Source organism: Myxocyprinus asiaticus, chromosome 29, assembly GCF_019703515.2.
Source record: "Myxocyprinus asiaticus isolate MX2 ecotype Aquarium Trade chromosome 29, UBuf_Myxa_2, whole genome shotgun sequence".
NCBI classification, from domain to species: Eukaryota; Metazoa; Chordata; class Actinopteri; order Cypriniformes; family Catostomidae; genus Myxocyprinus; species Myxocyprinus asiaticus.
In genome coordinates, this window is record NC_059372.1 from 39758071 (window position 1) to 39783025 (window position 24955).

The window sequence follows — 24955 nt, forward strand, 5'->3', positions numbered from 1 at the left end:
TAAGACAGTAACAGTTCATTATGTGTAGGACATGGTGAAAGTAATGACTTGAGGTTCAGTGAGTAAGTCAAAAACCGCTCCGACAGATTCAGTGGGTGGTTAGATTGATAAAATTTATTAAAATGTTAATATAACCGAACATCATGAAAATCCTTTGGTTACAGTATTTCATTTAACAAACTGAAAACCAGTTTTCAATTTCCCAATCATACCAGCAATTCACATGTTAACAAAGTAAACACTTCCAACCCCACCACTTTAGAATAAAATCAGACGTTCCTCATAAACGATCAATAAATCATCACAAAAACATGTCACGCATGGAGATACCAATCTATCGACTTTAATGGATGTTTGTATACTAGCTCATTACTAAGATGTTTACATCCAATGATGACTCGTATAAACAAACATCAATTAAATATTAATTCAGGGATTATTCTTGGTAATGGAAACATGATTGATAATATAACTGAACTGGATCGGGCAAACTAATGGAGTAAAAAATGTCCTGTCTGAAGAGATTCATCTGCAGGTGGATTAGATAGTTTCTTTATACAGTGGGGTTCAAAAGTCTGAGACCTCTAGTGACAATATTTCTATTTTTGCACTTTTCTAATGTAATATTTTTTTCCAATTCAAATTTTATTACCATCATACAATATGAGTTTACAGTTGAATAATAAAAAAAGAAATACAAATAAATAAACATGAATTTAATAATTTCACAGCATATGCTTTAATGACAGCATGTACTCAAACAAAACCTGATGATCATGTTATACAGCATGATTTGACAATGTTTCAAATAGAATCAAGTGTGCTTCAATTTAAGGTAACATGGATAATGCCACAAATTAGCTTACATTTGATTAGTGACCTAGAAATAGTGCATAATCTTTCATATTTCTTATTAATTTTACGTCATAAATTTTATGTAGTACATAAATGTTCTTACATTTTTAGATTAAAAAAGAAAGAAAGAAACATTTTGTTTTATTCCAGGTTTAATAAGATTTTGCATCCCAGATTTTCAATGTGGCCTCAGAATTTCAGATCCCACTGTGTGATCATATTTTTTATTGTAACGCTGTATCTTGGTGAGGAATGGTGAGGCTTACCTTGGGTCTTGACGACATACTTGATGCTACAGAATCCAAAAGATGAACGTGAAAGAGAAAGAGAGACTATTAGGACAACATAACAGTTATATTATCCATGACAGTATTGTCAAGACCAACATATGCACACTTTCCACAATATGGCCCGAACTTTTAATTTAGAGTGTTCACCCTCAAACCCATTGGATTGTTTGCTCTTCAGAAAACTGAGTGAACTGCCTTAATGAACTCCTATGGGATGGCGACAGCAAACAAAACTGAGATGGCTCCTGGCACTCATATCACCTGTCTCTGTGTCCTTCATTAAAACTCTCCCTTCAAACATATGTTCCCTATATGTTCTCCCAGACCCAATACAATAAAATGACAATGGGCAAAAATTGATATTGTACAGACAATTTCTAGCTAACAATGCAAGTTGCAATCTGGAAGGAATTTAAAGGTAGAACAATAACAATAAAATCTTATCATTCACATCTAAGCCATAAAAATACCTTTAAAACTTTGACAAAGTCTTATGTCGCATTTAAGCTGAGTCTTTCTATAAAACAATCCATCTCTACTGGATTTACTCTGTGCTTTTCTGAGGAACAGTAGCGATTATTCAAACATAATACTGAATCAAATTCAGACTAAAGGAACGGGGTCGTTCTGAAAGGCAGAATGGTGTCGTGTTTGGCAGACTGACAGGTGTAAGATGGGGAGGCTGCAGTCTGAGCCTGAGCGTTTCTGGGATGTCGGTGATAAGGAGGGTTTATGTGCAAAAACAGGAACCCAGATTAGAATGGATTTTTAACAATGCAGACAGATTTCGAGCGAAAAATTTCACATGTTTTCACAAGTTGCTTAATGTGTAATCTTGCAGCAGGTGTCGGCAACCTTTTAGACATGGAGTGCCATTTTTTATTTTCCTTGTTAATGGCTGGTCCGATTTGTGATGTGCGAATGGCTAGCACATTCTGAGCTCATCTGTTGACTATACCACAGAATTGTTACACTTTAATAGTGTTTAGCCTCCCATTCAGCTCATGAAAACATGCTGCATGATCATTAGGAAGGATAAAATGCTGGCCCCTGCCCTACAGGAATGTCAATTTCAATTTGGGTACCTCTATACCCAAAATAAGTGAAAGAAAGACAAAACAGAATAAGACAGAGGCTGCATCCCAATTGACATACCGTCCATCCTAAATAGTATGCAATCATATTAAGGCCTAAACAGTACGCTGTACTGTCTAGTGGATTTTCAAAGTGTGCATCCTTGCATGCTTTTTCGGGTAATATTGCACAAAATTCTTTCTCTTGTAGAAGAGAAGTTTGTGACAGTTGTCTTTTATGATGTTTTCATTGTTTAAAGTGAGGGGACTCTATTTTATGGAATGTGGAAATAGAGACTCCAGCCGCCATTATCAGAGAATAGCATAGGATTTATAGACAATTGGACGAGTAGGAAAATTAGAGTTCATAAACCATAAACGTGATTTTAAAAAATCGAATTATATGCTACATGTACGGGGCTTATGTTAACATTATGTTGACATTTGTGGGCAGGCATAAGCATGGTTTAGGTCCTATTTATCTGACTGCTACCACTTTGTTTGTGTAAATTTTGAATTTTCAGATCAAGTAGATGTATCAATAATATCAAACACTGGATGGCTACTCAATAATAAAAAGAAGAGGTATTAATTATTGGACCAAAAATAAGATGCTAGAGTATAATTTGTTACTCATTACATCGTCTTTTACATGTAAGAAATTAGGTGTTATGTTTGATAGCAATCTATCCTTTGAAACACATTTCTGATGTTTGTAGAACAGCATTCTTCCACCTCAGAAATATTTATAAGTTATGACACATGCTCTCTTTTTCTGAAGCTGAAAAGCTAATTCATGTGTTCATGACCTCAAGATTAGATTATTGTAATGCATTACTGGGTGGATGTCCTTAAATAGTAAATTAGTTGAACCAGCTAAATAAATAAGCTTTAGTTGGTTAAAAAAGCAGCAGCTAGAGTGCTGACTAGAACCAAGAAATATGATCATATTAGCTCAATTTTATCATCACTACATTGGCTACCTGCTAAATTTCGCATCAATTTTAAAAATTTTCTAATAATTTGCAAAGTTTAAAATGGCCTAGCTCCTCAGGACTTAAGTGACCTTCTATCATGTTATATTCCATCACGTTCACTACAGAAGCAAAATACCGGCCTGTTAATAATACCTAGAATATCAAAATCCACAGAAGGAGGTAGATCCTTTTCCTATTTGGCTCCTAAGCTATGGAATAGTCTTCTGAATATTGTTCGGGTCTCAGACACACTCTCTCAGTTTAAGTCTAGACTTAAGACTCTTATGCCAGGTAACACCTAATTTATCCCTCAATCGATAGTTATGCTGCATTAGTGAGGTCTGCCGGAACTGGAAAAAATTCTCATATTCTACAACTCTGCTTTAAAGTGAACAGAATCTACGCTAATATTATTCTATTTGTTTCCCTGTCTCATACTCGGCATACATAGACAATCAATTAATGCCAACTATAGCCTTCATCAACCAAATAAAAAAGGACACTGCATCTGTGCGCAATTCGGAATGGACTTCAAAGACACTTAATCATTAATCTTACAGTTCAATCACTATCTTTTAGTTTTAAATATACTCAAATAATAAATGACTTGTATTACACATAGATTACTAATATTGGCTTTATATTCATGCTGTATAGCCAGAGGCAAGTTTTGGGTTCCTTGTCATAATCGCCTTTGGGGGCCTAAAGACAAATAATTTTAAAAGCATGATTTTCAATCACATTTTTAATTTAAACTGATCAATGAGGACTTAAAAACATTACAGCATCATTTTCTGTTATAGTATCATTTTATGTAAAGTTGCTTTATGTGTTGTGAAAAGCACTATACAAATAAAAATAACTTGACATCAAATCAAAATTTACATTACTTACTTAATATACACTCCTAGTCATGTTGTGCATGATTCAGTGCACATTACTCCAAAGGGGAAAAAAAAGTCAACAAAATGAACGGCCACTTTTCTCGATGGATAAAACTGAGCCCCGTCCTACACTTGTTTGTTTTTGAAAATCCTGTTTCACTGGAAATATGGGGTGGTTCCATTCAGAAGTGATCATCCCTATGCCCCAGTATGTACCATCTACTGTAGGAGCATTGGGTGGCTAAAAGTTTTGAGACTCCAAAATAACAGTCATTTGGAACTCAATTTTTACGTCATTTCCATCACCAGCAAAGTACATATTTTAAAGGACTAGAGTTTAAGCTGCTTCAGAGAATACTGCGAATCCATTGATTTATTCCAATAGGTATGAATGCAAGAAATTGCGAAAGTGGTGCTCCGTCATGCGACCAAATGTTAAGAAGATTAAAACTTTTAACTTTTTGAAACCTTTGAAATAGACATCAATTGATTAATGATAATTTCAGATCCATTTGTGCTTTTGTAATTAAAATTTACTGTATTCCCATTTGATTTCAAGCTGACCTGGCTCTTTTCGCACCCTCAAAACACATCTTATGCATTTTTTATTTCAAACGCTCTACCAGAGCTTTCTTTAGTGTGTAAGCACCCTAAAGGCCCAGGTATTACTTTTGAGCATTCCGGATCACCTCACGCCCAGTCGACCGCATTGTCTTTGTGAGTATACTTTTCTGACTGCGAACGAATAGGAATGCATTCAACGTATGCACACTACATCTGCTTTGTGACACTCTTTTAGTACAGTCAATGGCCAGCACATGCGCAGGCGATGTGCACACACCCGAAGTATACTTTGGCTTTAAGGCATAGTAGAGTATGCAAACTGGGATGTGACCAGAGACTTTTTGTTATACAATGGGAAATAAAGATAGAAGTAGTAAAATAAACCAAGAAGAGAGTCAAGTATAAGTTCACATGCTTTGAGACAAATTGACAGAGCTAAAGACAGAGCGTTAGACTTACAAGAGCATGCAGGAAAACTGTGGTTAATTTGTTCCATAACCTCAGCCAGTTCAGAGCTACTGTTAAAACACTCATCTGAGAAAACACACACATGACACACTCAACAGATTAGAAAATATAGAAGTCAGTGTAGTACCATCAGTATAACCGTCCTACGCTGTATATGTACATGTGTGTTTACCTGGGAGCTCGGTTTGTCCTGCTGCATCCTGATGGAGAGAGCTGGATGATGACATGCCATTTAACTCAGGCTAGAGAAAGAGATAAGCATTATTTCAAATCACAATGTAACTCTTCTCATAATTGATACTGAGAAACTTACAACACAGCATCAAATATCAAACAGATTAACCATTATATCAATATTTTTTTGTGACATTACTGCTAATAGTGTTACTCCATCTGAAAGAAAACTGGCCAGAAATGTCACATGTACCCTAACCAGGGATATGCAATAGAGGTCTTCAACCCGATCCAATCCAGACAGTACCTGAGAACCGGGCTGGTTCAGGTCAGTTTTCAAGTATAGGGTAAGTTAGGGGCTGTTCACATGTGTTATTGTGCATCTGCACTGTTTTTCCCCCCAAACAATTAATGTAAACAGCGTGCTAGACGAACATCTTTGACCATTGCACTGCATCTCACTTTTTTCCAGCATCTCGAGCAGGACCGGCGCATTGTTTTAGACATTGTGTCAAGTTAAAAAGAACTTTACTTTTTATAAACAAATCTCAAAAAGTCTGCATTCTGTTTCATTCGTTGTGCTGCATCTACCTTTTTAGTGCAGGTGTCACAAAGATTCAACATTCTGAAAATGTTCAGGTTGCAAAGAAGACTTGTTTTTGCGATTGTTTTTCACCTAGCAAAGACTCAGCGCTTGATAAACTGTAAGCCAGTGTTTTTTTCACTTTTGCTTTGGGGTGCATACTTATGAACAATAATTTTAAATGCCAAACAATTTAAAAATCAAAGCATCCCAAATAGGCTAATAAACTGCAGCAGTATATCTCCAGGCACATGACACTACAAGCATTTGCCGTTGAAATGTCAACCTCCCAGGGCAGAGCTTTGGCACTTAAATTATGTATTTTCCATCTGTTAAGAATACTAAACTACAGGCAGTGACGGTTTGATTATTTTTGTTTGACCTTAATGTGAGTGATTTTATCATTTGAAGGTCTATTTAGGCTATTGTGCTATATAGGTTAATAGCTTATTGTGGACCTTATTCCCTGCTTTTTTGAGTAGTGTTTACACATATCCATTGCAATAAATGTTGTTTATTCATGGGTCCCGGCTAACAACCGAATAACCATTTGTGAACCCTTGTGGTTAACCTAATATTACAAACAGTTTCTGTGCACATACTTAATCCTTCCATGTTAATCACAGTTTTTCTGTCCTTCTGTCTTGAAATTAAAGTCTCATTTACATGCTTCATATATATATATATATAAAGCATTTTTGATGCAAGGGTTAGGCAGCTTGTATACATTATTTGTGTGGCAAAATTGTTTGTGTGGAAAATACTGTAATCTATTCAGTAAATGAGGAAATATATTTATATTAAAACTATGGCAGTTGTAGTAATAGCTTCTAATGTGTTTAGCCTACTATTTTATAATATTTTATCAAAATCTCTTTTTTCTCACTCAAATTAAAGAGCTCACCATTCACACATACTGTCGACTAATTGCAACAAAAAAAAAAAAATCTAATTTTTCAGAGAACTCCCCAAATAAAATAAAATAAAAAATACAACAATTAATCATAAGTAATATTGTATGCGTTTATAATCTTACGATAAACAGATACAATTGTAAAATACAATTGTAAACACGTCATTCTGGTTCTGTTCACTCTACCTCACCTAGAAAAGTCTAATTTTATTCCATTAGATGGCAGAAAGCAATATTCTTTCTCTATCACATCACATCACAATATACAGATCTAATATGTAGGTGGCACTCTAACGCATTTGGCACTCACAGATGTGCTCATCCATAGACATTCAGTCTAATTTTCAGGTCAAGCATCACCCTCATTGTTTCATTTAATATCTTATCCTATGAGTGGACTAGAAGCTCAATCTAGGTGTCAATAGAAAGCATAGATTCTCCCCTTTATGATGATATATAACAGTTTATCATCAATAGTTGAAAACATATTTTCTGATGATTTGTTTTGCATGCTTTTCCTTCTGGATGGAATATTTTGTTCTGGACATCTAAGATATAACATTGGATTATTCAGCCAAGCAAGCTCACAGACAAAAATGGCAATTTTTTTAGAAATCTCACTAAGGTAAAAGCAGATATAAAGTTTTTGGCTACTTGGGGCTTACATCAGCAGTTATCCGTGCATAAAAGACATGTTTGTATTTGATGACTTACAAAAATCATATTTCACTGAAAATCTTTCAAACTGTGGTTTTAGGGTAACAAAAGTAACTGTATAGTCAGATTCCTGAGAATGAGCTTTAATTTGATATATGACTTGTCGATTTAGGTGCTATGTGAAGGACTTTTATTTTCATATAAATATTTCTACCTTATTACCTCCAGAGGGGCAAAAATTTTGTTATTTTAAGTAACACAAATGCAGTGTGGTTATCTCTAAGCTTTCAAATGATACCTCATATGCCTGACTTATGTATACGGAAACTTTAATGTTTTAAGTGTAAACTTTTTTCGTGATATAGCGCCCCCTAAAGAGTTTAAGGGGTTAAACTATGGAAGAACTATAGTAAATATCAAGGGCTTTCAAATCTGCAGCTGTAGCCTTTAGCCTCCTCGTTAGCGTGCCCGCCTCCCATGCCGGAGACCCCAGTTCGAATCCCATTCAGAGTGGGTTGAGCAGGACCGGTTACAAGGATGCCGTGACCCTGATGGGAGTGAGGTTTAGGGGGGTGAGTGTAACGGTAGCCAGGTGGTAGGTAGCTGTGCAGTGTGTAAACCTCACTCCCCTGGCCTCAAGAGATGCACTAGCTACTGACAGTAGGGGCTATAGCCTTTAGCCTCCTCGTTAGTGCGCCTGCCTCCCATGCCAGAGACCCCAGTTCGAATCCCGCTCAGAGCGGGTCCAGCAGGACCAGTTACACATGCATGGTTCGTAAGCTACCAAAAAAGACTATTTTTGCCACAGGAAAAACCCTGTGTTTGCCTTTTTGGAAATCAAGTTACACTGTTTATTTAGCTAAGAGCCTTTGACAAGACCATCTGGCTAAACCAAGGCTCAGTGCAGTAAATAAAGTCCTCAGGAGATGCAATAAATCCCTGTTACACTAAATCTGGACTCACTGAATGTGCCTATGTTTGATTCATGACATTATTGGTGGCTGTTGGACTAGCTGGCACTGCCCGTTAATCCATGATGTCAAGGATGGAACAATAGCAGTTTATACAGTGTGATAGACCCAGAACCCAACCTGAGACAGGGGAATGCTAGTCTCAGCCTCAGATGGAATACCCATGAGACTGCTCATGACTATCTGATATTTGCATATTGCAAAACAAACGGCAATTGCTGGCTTAAGTCGCAGTTCCAATTTGATTGGTTGGTTTACGCACGTTTTTCGGGAGTCAAATTCATTTAAAAGTTATATCCGAACGGCACATTGTAAAAAGTGAACTATAGTTGGTCTTTTTTTATATATACATCAGATGGTCTCCTCCTGTCTAATAGGGAGATTCTTGGCCAGAATAAGCAGCAAAGTGAACCAGACCTTATGCCAATAATCACAAGTAACAAGACTATGTGTTACCTGATGCAGTAGTTGGCGTAGTCGGTAGAGCTGGGACTCCAGCTGTTTGTTATGATCCTCTAGTATCTGCATGCGGGCCTCCAGTCGTCCCTTGTGCTGTCGCAGGAGTTTAGCTTCGGCTAACAGGTCAGCTTCCTCAGAGGCCCCGCTAACAGCCACTGAGCTAGGCTGACCGTGCTGCTGCTGCAACTGCTCATACTCTCTCTGTAGGGTCCTGACCAGAGAGAGAGAGACAGGAAGTTGACAGAAAGAAACAAATAAAGGTAAACAAAAGCTAAATTCTGAAACCCCCTTCGTAAACATCTGAGCCTGTTGTATTTGTGCATTTTTGTATACTTATTTTTGTATTTAAAATCAACTAGTCGGTGGGTTGCCTGAACAACTAGTCAACTAATTTGTCTTATATAATTCGTTCCTGTATAATTAGGCTGGTTTCAGCTTTACCTGACTACATTAAGAAAAACACAACGTTCATGCTGGGACGCACAAATTATGAAATGCAAGACGCAGCGATTTAAAGGGGATAAATTTAAAGATACTTCTTTTCCGAGAGGGTTTTAATGTTCAAACTGTCAAACAGCTAAAGCACAGCATGCTGTCAACACACTAATTAAAACCCCACCACTAAAACTATTGAAACTATAAACATATACATACATAAAGAAAAATATATACTTCTTATAGTCTGTTGTTGGACGACTAGTCACCTAGTCAACCATTATGAACCATCCCTATTTTCCAGCAACACTGAATGCCAGCTTTGGGCATTTGTTTGGGCTCTTTGTTTATTGCAGGTCTGAGTTATGACTGTTGGATGCTGGTCAGGTTCTTTTATGTTATGGGTTTGAAAGGCAATGAAGAAAAGTGAAGCCATGGGAATCTGCAGCCAGACACAGTCTTGCAACTAAACAAATGCACAACCACACCAACCCAAACCAGCAAGAAATAATTTAACTTTTTTGTTACAGTGCAATCAAGGTATACATTTTTAAGTATGGAAATGAGTGTGGAAAAAGATGCAATGAAAGTAACTGGCAGCTGAGGCTTTTATTCTGCCTAACATTATGAGAAAATATCATTTTTGAGTGATCTCTCCCTTTAACAATTTCTATGGGGGACAGATAAGCAAGTCTGCACTAAACAATCAACATTTATAAAGTAGACACTAAGTAGTCGTAACCTACCGCTGCTCTTCCTCGAGTCGTGCTATGATTCGCTCCAGCTCTCCTCGCTCCTCCCTCTCCACTGCCTGCAGAATCTGGGTGGGGCTCTGAAGCAGGTAGGAAGGGCTATGAACATTAGGGGTGGTGCTCCTGGGGATTTGAGCAGGGCTTTGGGGCTGGCTGAAGGATGAGCCCTCCCCTCCCAAAGTCTGACAGTACTGCAGGATTAGAGCATGTTCCTCGTCCCTATGGAATTAGAGAGAGAGATAGTTTGAGAAAATACATTTTTACATTGTCTGAAGAAAATGTGGGTGGTGCTTGACTGTAATAACCTTGCTGCCATGATGCTAGGGGGAATGTCAGGACGCTGCTATGCGGTTTCTAGGTTTTTCTGGGTGGTTGTTTACTGGACCAATTCAAAAGAGTCCATCCTCATGTCTCTATTATATGGTCCCTAGATATGGTTCGAATCCCTCCTCTAATGTACGTATGAAGGATTTTTGCCTATTTTATCAGGCGAAAATTATCTGATCGCTTAAGTACACCGCTCTACAACAAGCCACAGTATCTACATACCAAAGTTTAATATTTAAGATTATGGGTTTGTTCAAATCCCACACCTCAAGTACGAGCCAAAGAAACAGTGATGCTTGCCTACTCAGTCATCTGTAATTAATAAATGTTTACGCTGCCCTTTATACACACACACACATCTGACTTAAAGACAACGGTCCTACAAGTAACTTTTTGGTGTTTGGTCCCTTCTTAAATGCACATTTATACTGTAGGAAATTTTAGCCCATTTTATCCTCCGCCAGGCATATATTGTAAGTCTAATAATTAGAAAAGCAACAGCATACCTCTTTTCAAAAAGCAGCTTGATCTGACATTTCATTCATGTCCATAGCACAAATTGTGTGGTTTCTTACCAAAGTTTAAGACCTGGAGTTAGGGATTTGTTTAAATCCCTAAACTCATGTATGAGCAATGGTATTAGTGCTGCTTGGAAATAAAAACAGACGGATTGGGAGAGTGCTGTAACATAGACAGAGAGACATAATTAAGATCTTCTGCGCTGCAGCGGGGTGCCAGGACTGGGTATTGTGAGATTTGAAAAGCAGGCGAAAGTGAGGCTGACTGTGAAAATGGAAGAGAAGGTTTTGGAGCTGTAGTGTGATGTCAAAACAGATGTGTGGACAATGAGACTCAGGTGTGTGTTCACATCCTCCCTGGAGTGTGTGTGCTTTGAATCAAACACTCATTTGGATGAACACACACACAAAGAGTAATCAAATAGATTACATGGGCTCTGCATCACAGGGTCCAGCTAACAACCTGCCAACACTAGCAGATGCTGAATAAACTGATCAGACACTCTGCAGCATGGCTGGAACACATAAGACAGAACCTGAATTGGATTTTCTGTAGGCAACAGCAATGTTTTCAAGGCAGCAGAAGAAAAGAACAGAGGAAGAGAAAGAAGAACCAGCAGCACAAGAAGAAAAAGAGGAGAATGAGAAGGGGAAGAAGAAAAAGAAGAGGAAAAAGAAGAAGAGGAAGAGGAAAACAAATTAGGAAGAAAAAAGTAGAAGAAGAAGAGTAAGAGGAAAAGGAACAAGCAGAAGAGCTAAAGAAATGATGAAGAGAAAAGAATAATAATAAGAGGAGGAAGGTGAAGGGGGAGGAAGGAAGAGGAGAAGAATAAGTAGCAGTGAAAGAGGAAGATGAGGAGAAAAAAGAGGACAAAGCAGCAGTGGAACAAAAATAATAATGGGAGGAGGACAAAGCAGCATTGGAAGGAGAAGAAAGAAGGCGGAGGAAGAAGAATAGAAGGAAAAGGAAAAAAAACAGAAGCAGCAGCAGCAGTGGAAGAAGAAAAAGAAGATGAATGGGAGTAGAAGGAAGAAGAGTTAGAGGAGGAAGAAGCGTAAGAAAGAGGAAGGGAAAGAGATGAATGAGTCCAGGAGTCATGTGTGTTTCTAGAGAGCATCAGTCAAGTCTCTGTTTCCCAGCTGTCAGATTAAATCTACAACACCATCACAGACTAAACTTCCCTGATGACTCACATCTACCTTTCTCTTCTTTCCTTCTTTGTCTTCCTCTCCCTCTCTATTCAGCAAACATGCTGCCTGTGTTTCAAGGAACTTTTTTTTTTTTTCGGTTTCTTCATCATAACGCTCAGGGATATTTTGGGGGAAAATACTCGCACAAACCCTAAAATTGTGCTTGGCTACACATAAGTCAATGTTTCATGGCTTCATGTATATATTCAGACTCCCCACCTCTCCTAATCCAAATATCTTAAAAACGTTTGTGTGTGTGTTTTGTTCGGATTAAATATTGGATTCCATATGGCAGTAATAAAGAAAGAAAATCATATTTGATCTCTAGTGTAGCATCAGTGCAACTCTGATAGACCTCCTACTGAGTAGGAAGGCCAGTGAACGGCTTATTAGCTAAGTAATTATCATCTGGTTGTAGTGTGAACACCACCTGCTGAGCTCTTCTGAACACTTATAGAACAGGCTAAAGCAAACTTCCAATTGTTTTTATGGTTTCTTTAATGATGTGTGCATGCTCTTATGCCACTTTGGGCTGAAAATTTACTCTACGGCAGTGCCCAGATTTTCCATTGAACGTTAAATGACGACCCAACACACGATATTGTTTGTCATACAAAAGTAAATAAAAATGTTTTGGTCAAACCGTTTTCAGGGATGAGTGCATGTACAGGTGCATCTCAATAAATTAGAATGTCGTGGAAAAGTTCATTTATTTCAGTAATTCAACTCAAATTGTGAAACTCGTGTATTAAATAAATTCAATGCACACAGACTAAAGTAGTTTAAGTCTTTGGTTCTTTTAATTGTGATGATTTTGGCTCACATTTAACAAAAACCCACCAATTCACTATCTCAAAAAATTAGAATATGGTGACATGCCAATCAGCTAATCAACTCAAAACACCTGCAAAGGTTTCCTGAGCCTTCAAAATGGTCTCTCAGTTTGGTTCACTAGGCTACACAATCATGGGGAAGACTGCTGATCTGACAGTTGTCCAGAAGACAATCATTGACACCCTTCACAAGGAGGGTAAGCCACAAACATTCATTGCCAAAGAAGCTGGCTGTTCACAGAGTGCTGTATCCAAGCATGTTAACAGAAAGTTGAGTGGAAGGAAAAAGTGTGGAAGAAAAAGATGCACAACCAACCAAGAGAACCGCAGCCTTATGATTGTCAAGCAAAATCGATTCAAGAATTTGGGTGAACGTCACAAGGAATGGACTGAGGCTGGGGTCAAGGCATCAAGAGCCACCACACACAGACATGTCAAGGAATTTGGCTACAGTTGTCGTATTCCTCTTGTTAAGCCACTCCTGAACCACAGACAACGTCAGAGGCGTCTTACCTGGGCTAAGGAGAAGAAGAACTGGACTGTTGCCCAGCGGTCCAAAGTCCTCTTTTCAGATGAGAGCAAGTTTTGTATTTCATTTCGAAACCAAGGTCCTAGAGTCTGGAGGAAGGGTGGAGAAGCTCATAGCCCAAGTTGCTTGAAGTCCAGTGTTAAGTTTCCACAGTCTGTGATGATTTGGGGTGCAATGTCATCTGCTGGTGTTGGTCCATTGTGTTTTTTGAAAACCAAAGTCACTGCACCCGTTTACCAAGAAATTTTGGAGCACTTCATGCTTCCTTCTGCTGACCAGCTTTTTAAAGATGCTGATTTCATTGTCCAGCAGGATTTGGCACCTGCCCACACTGCCAAAAGCACCAAAAGTTGGTTAAATGACCATGGTGTTGGTGTGCTTGACTGGCCAGCAAACTCACCAGACCTGAAGCCCATAGAGAATCTATGGGGTATTGTCAAGAGGAAAATGAGAAACAAGAGACCAAAAAATGCAGATGAGCTGAAGGCCATTGTCAAAGAAACCTGGGCTTCCATACCACCTCAGCAGTGCCACAAACTGATCACCTCCATGCCACGCCGAATTGAGGCAGTAATTAAAGCAAAAGGAGCCCCTACCAAGTATTGAGTACATATACATTAAATGAACATACTTTCCAGAAGGCCAACAATTCACTAAAAATGTTTTTTTTTATTGGTCTTATGATGTATTCTAATTTTTTGAGGTAGTGAATTGGTGGGTTTTTGTTAAATGTGAGCCAAAATCATCACAATTAAAAGAACCAAAGACTTAAACTACTTCAGTCTGTGTGCATTGAATTTATTTAATACACGAGTTTCACAATTTGAGTTGAATTACTGAAATAAATGAACTTTTCCACGACATTCTAATTTATTGAGATGCACCTGTAATACAAGCTGTCCATGTAGGCACGATTAATTTGCAATAAAATACAGAGTTTGCTTGGATAGCCTATGACAAAAAAAGATATCCCTGTTGAAAAATCCAGCTTAAGATGGTAGCTGGTTTTTAGCTGGTCGTTTTTCTGGTCCAAAATGGGAGACCAGGTATTAGTCTAATTCAATGGTCAGTTTTCTATTTCAACAAGTGCAATTGTGGATCAACAGTTTGAAGAGAATCTGGCTAAGCAAGTTAGTTCAAGTAAGTTAAACTTTTGACATTTTTACAGGTACCTGTAACAAAAATGTGAAGGTAACATTCGCCCCCTTGAGTATTGAGGTTTTTACGTCACAGCAAAGCAGGAACACGAGTTAAGTATGTACAAATGGACCTCATGCAAGCAATGCATTGGTCTTCATTTGTGTATCACGAGTGTTTCTGGTTTAATCAGCGAATGGTTACCTCAAAGTGGTCATCCTCAACATAGGAGGCAAAGACTGCAGTCCTTCAAGCAACTTTTTGTTCATTCATCTCTTCTTATTAAACATTGGTCTTTCGCTTTTACCATGTTCCTCTACTTCCTTCACTTTGTTTCCACTCTTTCCATTTCCTTCTTCACTCAATAAATATTTTGTCTTACTTTCTCTTCTTCTAGACTGTCCAATTGCTCCTCCCCATTTCACACAAAGGTTTTTTTAAAACTAAAATTGAACAAAAGCAAAACAACGAGAGACTAATTTGAGTCAATAGATGAAATCTGAAGCTGCCAAAAGTAACTGAGCTCTCAGCAGGTCCATTAGCTAGACAAAGTCATGGAGAGTGTGCGACAGGAGCCAAATTCACTCACTGTCTCCTTGTTATCGACCCATTACTCACTCTACCTCTCTAACTCTCACACAGGAGCAGAGCTGATCCATTTTACTACTCGAATACCCCTTTTCGACCAAAACTGTGCTGATTTCGGAGCCAGGGGATCTGTTAACCGGGCCATGTTCACACTGACTTGAGAGCCGAACAATGACATAACTGACTACTTAAGTACAAAACATGTTCATAAACAAAGATGGTGCCTCTTTGTTTATGTAACCATCTTCATTTGACATTTCATTTGCTTGTGCGGATTTTTTTTTAACATCAATTAATTTGTCTGTCCACTCTAAGCGATAAAGCTGCGCGATGGCACATGGCACAATAACAACCAATCAGAACATATTTAATGTAGGTCTGTCAATTTAACATGTTAATTTAGTGTGATTAATTATATGAAATCATGTGCGTTCAATACTAAAAATCTGTAAATTCCAACAAGCCGGCAGCACAGCCTTTTGCTTGCACTCAAAATGACTGAGCACAACAAAATGCAGGGATCTCGAGACAGATTTTTCAAAGTGTTTCAAACTTGACACAGCATTCTTAAAATACAGCGCTTATGACTAGAGGCGCTGAAAACTAGCGAGATGGATGCAACCAAAGTGAGATGCTCCAAAAGTGTCCATCTGAGGCATGAGTACATAGACCAATAATTAAAGTACACCAGAGGGAACATAGGGTTATGTTCAATGATATGGAAATAAAATAAACAATATTTTCACTTTTAAAGCCACTTTCTGTATTGTAAATGCTTTACTTGTCTATTGCCACAGCAGTTTCTGATGTATTTTTGTTTTATCTGAATTTATTAGGCTTATTTATTATATGCAGTGCTGTCACTATTATGAAATTTGGCTGACGATTAATTGCAATTATGGCGGTAAATTGTCTTTTTTAGGGCTTTCACGATTATGAGGATTAACTGTCTGTTTTAGAGCTTGCCACGATTATGACAAATAATCGAATAATAGGTGTATGTGTGTTTTATACTCCTTAAGATGTCATTTATTCATATTGTACTTGGAATCATATAATAAAATAGGAATATATGATTTCCAAATCAAAATATTTCCACATATCAACCAAATTCTCTTTTTGGAAAACTTTATTCTTGGTCCATTTTACATTTACAGTTGTTTTTGGAACCCAGCCAACCTTATTAGCTATTATATTATATTATATTATGCAATAGTAAAATATTTCGGTCCTACATTCATCACTATCACACGTTATTTAAAAGCTCTCCGATTAAACCCCCAAGCCCTTATTTTGCATGAAGCAAGACCTTTGAGTTTGTCTGTAGGCCTGTTTGAAAATATGTTTCTTCATTCTGTCATCTCTACAAAAATAACTTATGCATTAATCTCCTGCTGTGAATCACTGTGTGTCATTAAAGGAATGTTCCGGGTTCAGTACAAGTTAAGTTCAAGCGACAGCATAATAATGATTACCACAAAAATTTATTTGGACTCGTTCCTACTTTTCTTTAAAAAAAAAAGGAAACAAAAAAAAAAGCAAAAGGCGAGGTTAAAGAGAGCCACTTACAATGGAAGTGAATGGGGGCCAATTTTTTAACGTTAAAATACTCACTGTTTCAAAGGTATAACCACAAGACAAAGGATATGAGTTTAAACAAGATTTTAGTGTGATAGTGTGAAACCTTTTCTGTGTAAAGTTATAGCCAATTTTACAACTTTGTTACCATGACGATGTAAATGTCAACAAACCCTAAAACGACAATGTAAACAACTTTGCAGCTCACAGAAGAATTAATGCAAGTGCATTTATAAAATTATAGCCTCACATTTGTGTTTAAACCCTCCAAAAATTGGCCACATTCACCTCCATTGTAAGTGCCTCACTGTAACCCCGATTTTTGCTTTTTTTTTTTTAAAGAAAAGGAGGAAGAAATACATTTTTGTGGTAATCAACATTATGTCACAAATGCTGTCGATTGAGATTAAATTGTACTGAACCCGGAATAATCCTTTAACACTGTGTATGAACCCGCAATGAACGAGAACATTTGCCACTTTGCGAAGGTTAACTCAAAGTAAAACCGGAGCGCTGTGTTAACTATCAAAATCCTTGATTATATTTTCGCGGGAGATTGGCACGAACCACCCCAGACGGCGCGTGCATCACAGGGCTTCAGAATGGTACATCTTCAGGCACTATTAAAGATCTGCTCTGAGTGTGGTCCACGGTGCGGCTCAGTAAGATGCTTGAAGTTCATTTGGAATGCTCACATAATGCAATAAAACCGGAAAATGAGTCACAAAAATGCGGTGTTCATGGCATTTGTACATTCGCCTAAAATTCCCTTATTTTAGATAGTAAAATTTGATTTTAATTTGAAGTGTATAATAATCACTGTTATCTAAAATAATCGTGGTTAGATCAAATAATCAAAAATCAGACGATTATTTAATAATCGCTACAGGCGATTTAACTATTTTAAATTATCTTTGGGGCCTTTCTAAGTAAATATTGGTATGCAATTAATTGTGATTTAACTAATTAATCAGCGTATCATGTAATTCTTGTGATTAAACATTTGAACTGGTTGACAGCCCTAATTTAAAGATAATATAAGATTCTGTGAAGCAATAACTACCCAGTGTGACGCCACAGAAATACAAACCGAGCATAAAACACAAACGGTGGTCACATTTGTGGTTGGTTAGGATAAAAACTCTGTACAGTTGCCGGCAAAAGTATTTAAACACATAAGGCACACTTAAAAATAAATTAATGTAATAGAGTGTAACAGTGCCTGCCCACGTTTTCAGCCGTCTTGGTTGCGGATGTATATTTCCCATTGATTTCTTCCATTGAGATTCAATAAAATCCTTCATAAAAGAGTTCTTAGCCATGAAACAAACCAACCAGCTCTGAGGTAAATAACAACATTAAAAACTTAGATTTGAAGCAAAAAAAGTATTTGAAAATTCGTCATAAAGACAAAGGTACAAGACTGTGCACTTACCGTCTTTAATCAGGGAATGCACTACAATCCAATGATGTAATCGAATGAAAAACGAAGGAAAAATATAAAACTATTGATTTAAATTTGTTTATAAGTACAGAAACATTACATTTACATTTTATTGCAAAACATTCAAATTTTGCAAATATACAAGTACTTTAAGAGTGTGGAGAGACCGACTGGATTGAGTCTTTCACAGTGGATCACGTGAGGGGGCGGTCACTGTAGAGCTTGTTTAGTGTTCAATCAGTATGGTAAAACAGTCTGAAGAACAAGACTCTGACAGAAAACCACATCACTGCCTACATTTCCCACAGGAGCGAGGGAGTGCATGGAGAGAGGCACAAATTGGAGACAAAGCGATTGCGTGCTCCGGTTCTTTCTGCGCAGATGAGATTTCACATCAGGCAGCTGCTGTATTTCGCCCTAGGGCTTAGATGAGACGACAGTGAGTGAGACAGCGGGGTAAAGGAGACGTCCCGCTCGAGTCTGTGTGATTCTGCATTGGCTGCATTGATCAGCTGCAGCGTAAACAGAGTTCATAAGCACAACTCAACCCCAGAGCTTACACAAACAGGAAATGAGAACATTAATATGAACGTGCATGCAAAGAAAGTGAAGGGAAGGATAATATGAGAAAGAAAACAGAGGCTGTGGTGCAGTGGTTAGTACCATAGCTTCAATGTCTTGGGACATGCAATTCTCATCTTAAAAACTTCCTCAACTCTCTACTATAAGTAGGTTTGAGCCATGGTGTAGTGGTTAGCACACATGCTATGGACACACTGAGCCTTGGTGCTCAAGCAGGAGATGCAGGTTTGAATCCGCCCTGTCACATCCTATCATCCTCAACTATAGCTCTGAATAAAAATAAAGCACTGCAAAGTACTGCAGGTTTAAGCATTCGTGTAATTCCAAACATTAGTATCCACTACAAGTTATACAAATCTACGAACGCAGCACAGTATAACAGAAAAGGAGGAGATGACAGCGCTTCACCAGATGCGGAACATTATAAACTACAAATAATTATATCATATCATATTATATTAGAAATATATTACTTATAAAACAAATCTAATCCTCAAAATAATAATGGTAATTCTGTATTATACTATATAAATAAACCTGACTGTGTCCCACATTAATAATTTAGTATTATAAAATTTTCAACTAGGTTTCAAAAAATAAGTAATTTGTGCACACCTTGTTCATTCACAAAAATGTTTTAGTAACAATATATGAAGGTAAATAATATAGTTTTAAGTGATTATGTATCATTGTAAATAAAATAAATAGAAAAGTGCATATCAATTAAAATGGTTAGATCTCACGCTCCCTTGTGTTCATGTAGTAATTAAGTAGTAATAAACAAGCCTTTTTTATTTTAAAATAGTTTTACATTAAATGGCTTTAATAAATGGAATCTACAAGGCTAAAATGGCTGTTTGGTTGAAATGATGGTACCTCAAAAAACAAAACAAAAAACAACAACATTTGAACCATTTCTGAGCAAATACATTATAATTGAGATACTGTATATATCGAATATCGTCAATAATCTGAAAAATATAGAGATATAATTGTTGTTGCTATATCACCCAGCCCTAGTTACAAAAACATTAAAGATTGTACATTGTGGATCATTGTAAAAGATCAACATTGCCACTATTGAAAACCAAATTACAGATATAAAAAACGAATGTTTTTATTAGTTTTAATTCCATTGTTGATATCAGAATGGGCATTTGCACTAGTGACAATGCAATCACTGATAAACATTTTATTAGATACATAGAAAATAGTAGATAGAAGATCATAGATTTTAATAGTAAGTACACAGTTCATATGTGTGTTTGGAATTTCAACTAGTAAGAAACTAATTATAGATATCTGTAATAGTTAATTACAGGTCACTGGGAAATTCTACTAGTGAAAATGCAGTTACAGATATGGGTCATTATGATTTTTACTAGTTAAAATTCAATTTGTGACATCAAGAATGGGTATTCACGCAAGTAATGACATATTTTTTTATATCAAAAATTAAAATGTATAATTATTTATTAGAAAAATTAGCATTTTCACCAGTAGTAATTCCATAGCTAAAATCAAAAATTAGCATTTTAATTATAGATTTCTATCATTTATATCCTGCATGTGTTTAAATGTCTAAAGGGCTTGCGAAAGCAGCAGCGGTTTGAATCTAGCATAAAACTTGTCCCTATTATGTCCTATCCACCCGTCTCAACAATAACCTCCATGTACCAAATCCCATTCCCACAATAACTTCCTGTCACCCTCCACTACAGCACTGAATAAAAATTAACATTTTCCACTACAAAACAACAACAAAATAATAATGGTTGGACTGTGGTGCAGCTGCTAGTGTACATTCAGACTCATTCTAACATGCAGGTTTGTAGGTTTGTAGCTTCCTGTCATCCTCTACAACAGCTGTTGAATATGAATGAGGCAAATCCCCCCAAATTAAAATAAATAAATAAATAAAACAGAGCGAGCTGGGTTTTTCCTGCATTCAATTAAACCCAACAGATAATGCCATTACACACCAATCCATCACAACATTTGTAATGAAAACACACCAAATATTCCCTCTCTCCATCTCATAATGCAAAAACACACACAAGTACATATATGATGTTATAGAGTGTGCTAATGCATTAGGTACAGAGATAAACAAGGTGTTAGCAGGAGGCGAGGAGGAATGGAATTAGCTCCGTCTACTTAAGAGCAAGCGGAAGAAAGACAGAGAAAGAGAGCGACGGGAAGAGAAAGAGACAGCGACAGCTACAGAATTAATTAGATTTATGAGTGCTATTAATACGATTATTTTAACACCACTTTACTATCTGTAAGCAAACACAAACTCAGCATTCACACACACAGCAGTAAAGTCACAAATGGTTTCATCAAATCAATTTATCCTAAAAAAAAAAAAAAAAAGACCATCGTCTGACAATCTTTATCAACGTCAGTGTTGCAATGCTGATGCAACAGAGTGCAACCACACAATCGCACACGAAGACACACACTTTTCAGAGGACAATTCTCAGAGACCGGCCAATTCACCTGACAGGGTTTGAGAAAGAAGAGGCTGGTTCTTCATTATTGAAGTTTTTTAGAGTTGTAGGTGAGTGTGTTCGATTACTCCCTTGGCACCATTGCTGCGTTCATGGGAATGTCATGTGACAAATGTAGTGTTTTGTAACGGTAGAGCACTACACTTGGGAAAATGTAGCTTGATACTGGACAAGCTACACTATTGTGAAAACAGCTACTAAAATAACTAGTCACGCTATAGAAAAATGTAGTTACGTTATTAGCGTCGCTACTTTTAATTACTTTTTACTTTTAGTTTACCCCGAACACTGTTGGGGACATTTGAGGACATCCTAATATTTTTGGAAAAGCAATTCATAAATAGATCAATTCTAAAAATCTAAAGGGTTTCTTTTAGAGGTCAGGTTAGGATGTGTGTTAGGTTTAGATTTATATAAAAACAATATAAGTCTATGGTATGTCCTCATTTAGATAGTGATAGCTTGCTAGATGTTTATATGTGTGTAAATGTGAGTGTGTGTGAGAATGTCCAATGTCTTGTGTTCTTCATAGGAACTGGCAGTGTGTGTGTGTGTCACCCACTCAAGAGCTGTAAGGCTTTCGAAGAACATTTAAGCATCCTACTTTGCCTCTATCCCTGCATTGTGTTGCTGAAAGTAACACGCTTCCCAAGTTCTCAAGCGTCACCGGTAACACAAACGCACATGTACATGTGTGTAAGAGTGAATGTGTGTTGCAGTGGCAACTAGTGAAAGTTCATTTCTTTGATAAAGATCAGAGTCCAATTCATCTCATAACCCTGCCTCCCCCGTCCATATCTATCTGTTCATTTCTTTTATCAGGCAGATAAATGAAACCTCAGACTCTCCATAACACTGCTGCATTCACACAGTCCATCACTGTTTCCATCCTCATATCAGGGGAAACAGGATTTGACTTTGAAAGTTGCTTGTAGGGCTGCAGTCTTTCAGGCATATACATTCTACATCAATTTTCATCCTCCTTCTGACGAGAGAGGGACATATCAAACCGAGAAAACATCTCGATGTGAAACTTTCACATTCATCAACATTCACTCAAACTCAAAACTTTCTCTCCAGTCCAGCCATACCGTTTATTGAAACTAAACTGCAAAAACGTCTCATTAAGAAATCACCAAGGTTATAACGACTCAACCGCCCACATTTATACGTCCATACCTATAGAGCGGAACAGTGCCTGCACACTTTTTCAGCAGTCTTGGTTCTGAAGTATTTTTCCCATTCATTTTCTCCATAGGAATTTCATAAAATCCTTCATTATAGAGTTCCAAGCTATGAAACAACCCAACCAGCTCCGAGGTAAATAACAACATTACAAACTTTGATTTGAAGCAAAAAAGTATTCGAAAATCAGACAAAGGGAATGAACTACAATACCATGAAGCATTAAGAATGACAGAATAACAGTAGAAAGGATGGTAATATATAAAACTATTGATTCAAAGTTGTTTATAGAAAGTACAGAAACAATATTTTTTAAGTTTACCAGAAAAATTGCATCATTCACAGTGTCATGGATGTCAGCAGAAATGCCAGTTCAAATGTTCAAAGTGAGCTCACATTGACTGATTCAATCACAATGAAGATTCATTTGTTTATAGAACACTTAAGATGTTATAAAATGCCAAATGTGTTTGAAATTAACGGGGAATCGTGCACCCCTTTCTGAAGTTTTGAATAAACATTATCTTAATTTGTTACTCAAAAAAAGCATCTTGCTGTCTCAAAAGCATTTGCATAAGTTGACAAATTGTGCACTATAACTTTTGCACCGGTGTGTACACTATATTACTATAACCCCCCACCGGCCTTTTACCCCAAGTGAGGGAGCCTTTTAGCCCAGGTGTGGGGTAAAAGCCTCCCTCGCCACCTTAAAAAACAACCATCTTTTGTTATTTCTTTTCACTCAAATTATGTTGCTCCATCAATTTTCAATAAAAAAAATGTATTTCTTTTTTTTTGTTGTTTTTTTTTTACCCAATTCCGAATGCCCAATTCCCAATGCGCTTTTAAGTCCTCGTGGTTGCGTAGTGACTCGCCTCAATCCGGGTGGCGGAGGATGAAACCCAGCTGCCTCCGCGTCTGAGACCATCACGTGCATCTTATCATGTGGCTTGTTGAGCCCGTTGCCACGGAGACATAGCGCGTGTGGAGGCTTCACGCCATCCACGCGCAACTCACCACGCACCCCACCAATAACGAACCACATTATAGTGCTTTGGAGGGTAGAGTCACATGCGGTAACCACGAGGAGGCCAATTTGGTTGCTTAGGAGACCTGGCTGGAGTCACTCAGCACGCCCTGGGATACGAACTAGCGAACTCCAGGGGTGGTAGCCAGCGTCTTTTACCACTGAACTACCCAGGACCCCAAAATAAATGTATTTCTTAAATCTTGATACACTTTGTGGCCAGAAAAAGAGAAAATTTCCTTAAGGTGTGCCTTTGCCCTTTGTACCTTATTATTTTTTTATAGCAAAATTTTTTAGATACCCCCGCCCCCGCCAGTGGACAGGTACCGTAGGAACGTAATTTGCAGGTTATGTAAATACGCCTGTAAGCTCCTAAAATGTACAGCTTAATTCTGTGATGTGGGTAAGGATGGGTTGGGGTGCAGGGTTGGCAAGAATTTTGAAACCTACAAAATGGGTCATGGACAAAAACATTTCCAATATTCAGAAGAGTGGTCTATTAATATACACTGTCAAATTTTACAATTTGTCCCCCTCAATTTTGAATAATTATTAATTATGGTTACATTTTCAGTTCTTTAAACAAATAGCTAGCTAAATCACAAAATACTTTTTCAAAAACAGGCCCTGCCCTCGGAATGGAAAAAATGGCATTACATTTATGGCAAAGGCTCTAAACTATAGGTAAAAGCATCTATGGTTTAAACACTCACATGCTTCCAGTGGCTGAGCTGCTGTCTGTAGGCAGAGATCCATTTGAACGCTCCATCTGTGCCAACCTGAAGAGACACAGAATGATCAATAAAGCAGTATTCCAGTGTTTATTAGCATAGAAAGGATGCAGGGTATGGATTTTTGTTCTCCTAGGCTGTGAGCATGCTGAGTATGTTTATTCATGTGTTGAGAGAGCGATGAATGAGAATAAAAAAAATAATAAAAAAAAAAATCAACCTTGTCTCAAAGAATGACCGATACTATAACTACATTTTTGAAAACTGAGTTTTATGTTACGTGTTCTTCATTTCACTGCAGTTTCCAGGTGAAATTAACACTAGAAGCATTATAACAACTGTATGTTTTATTCACATTCACACAAATTATGACTACACCGGCTGATTATGACTTTATAAAAACGTATTTTTCACACCATTACTCACACACTGCTATGTTATGATATCAAAACACATTTACTCTAACGCATAATTTGAAAAACTTAAAATTTTAATGCTTGTATTACAGACCCACCTACATTTACACACATTCAAGTGTGATTAACTTGCACGGTAGCTTATCGGATAGTGTGTTGGACTTTGGACTACGGTTAAAGTTGTAGGTTAGGGAGGTATGTTTTACTAGTTAAAACCTCTACCAACTTGTCTGACAACACCACCATTTCACTCGCTTTTGGTGCCCTCCATGGACATTTCCCTGGGAAACTGCAGCGAAAC

The 24955-nt window shown here is 37.4% G+C and overlaps 1 protein-coding gene across 1 annotated transcript in view; it reads right to left on the reverse strand.

Moving 5' to 3' along the window:
• The window catches only part of LOC127419658 (dystrophin-like), a 375384-nt gene that overhangs the window by 3289 nt on the left and 347140 nt on the right, over positions 1-24955 (reverse strand). Inside the window, exons 72-77 of the mRNA XM_051661226.1 lie at positions 24221-24286; positions 10050-10274; positions 8866-9079; positions 5284-5353; positions 5103-5177; positions 1122-1147 (exon numbers count right to left, since the gene is read on the reverse strand). Coding sequence (XP_051517186.1) covers positions 1122-1147; positions 5103-5177; positions 5284-5353; positions 8866-9079; positions 10050-10274; positions 24221-24286 — 676 coding nt within the window. The remainder of the gene's footprint in view (positions 1-1121; positions 1148-5102; positions 5178-5283; positions 5354-8865; positions 9080-10049; positions 10275-24220; positions 24287-24955) is intronic.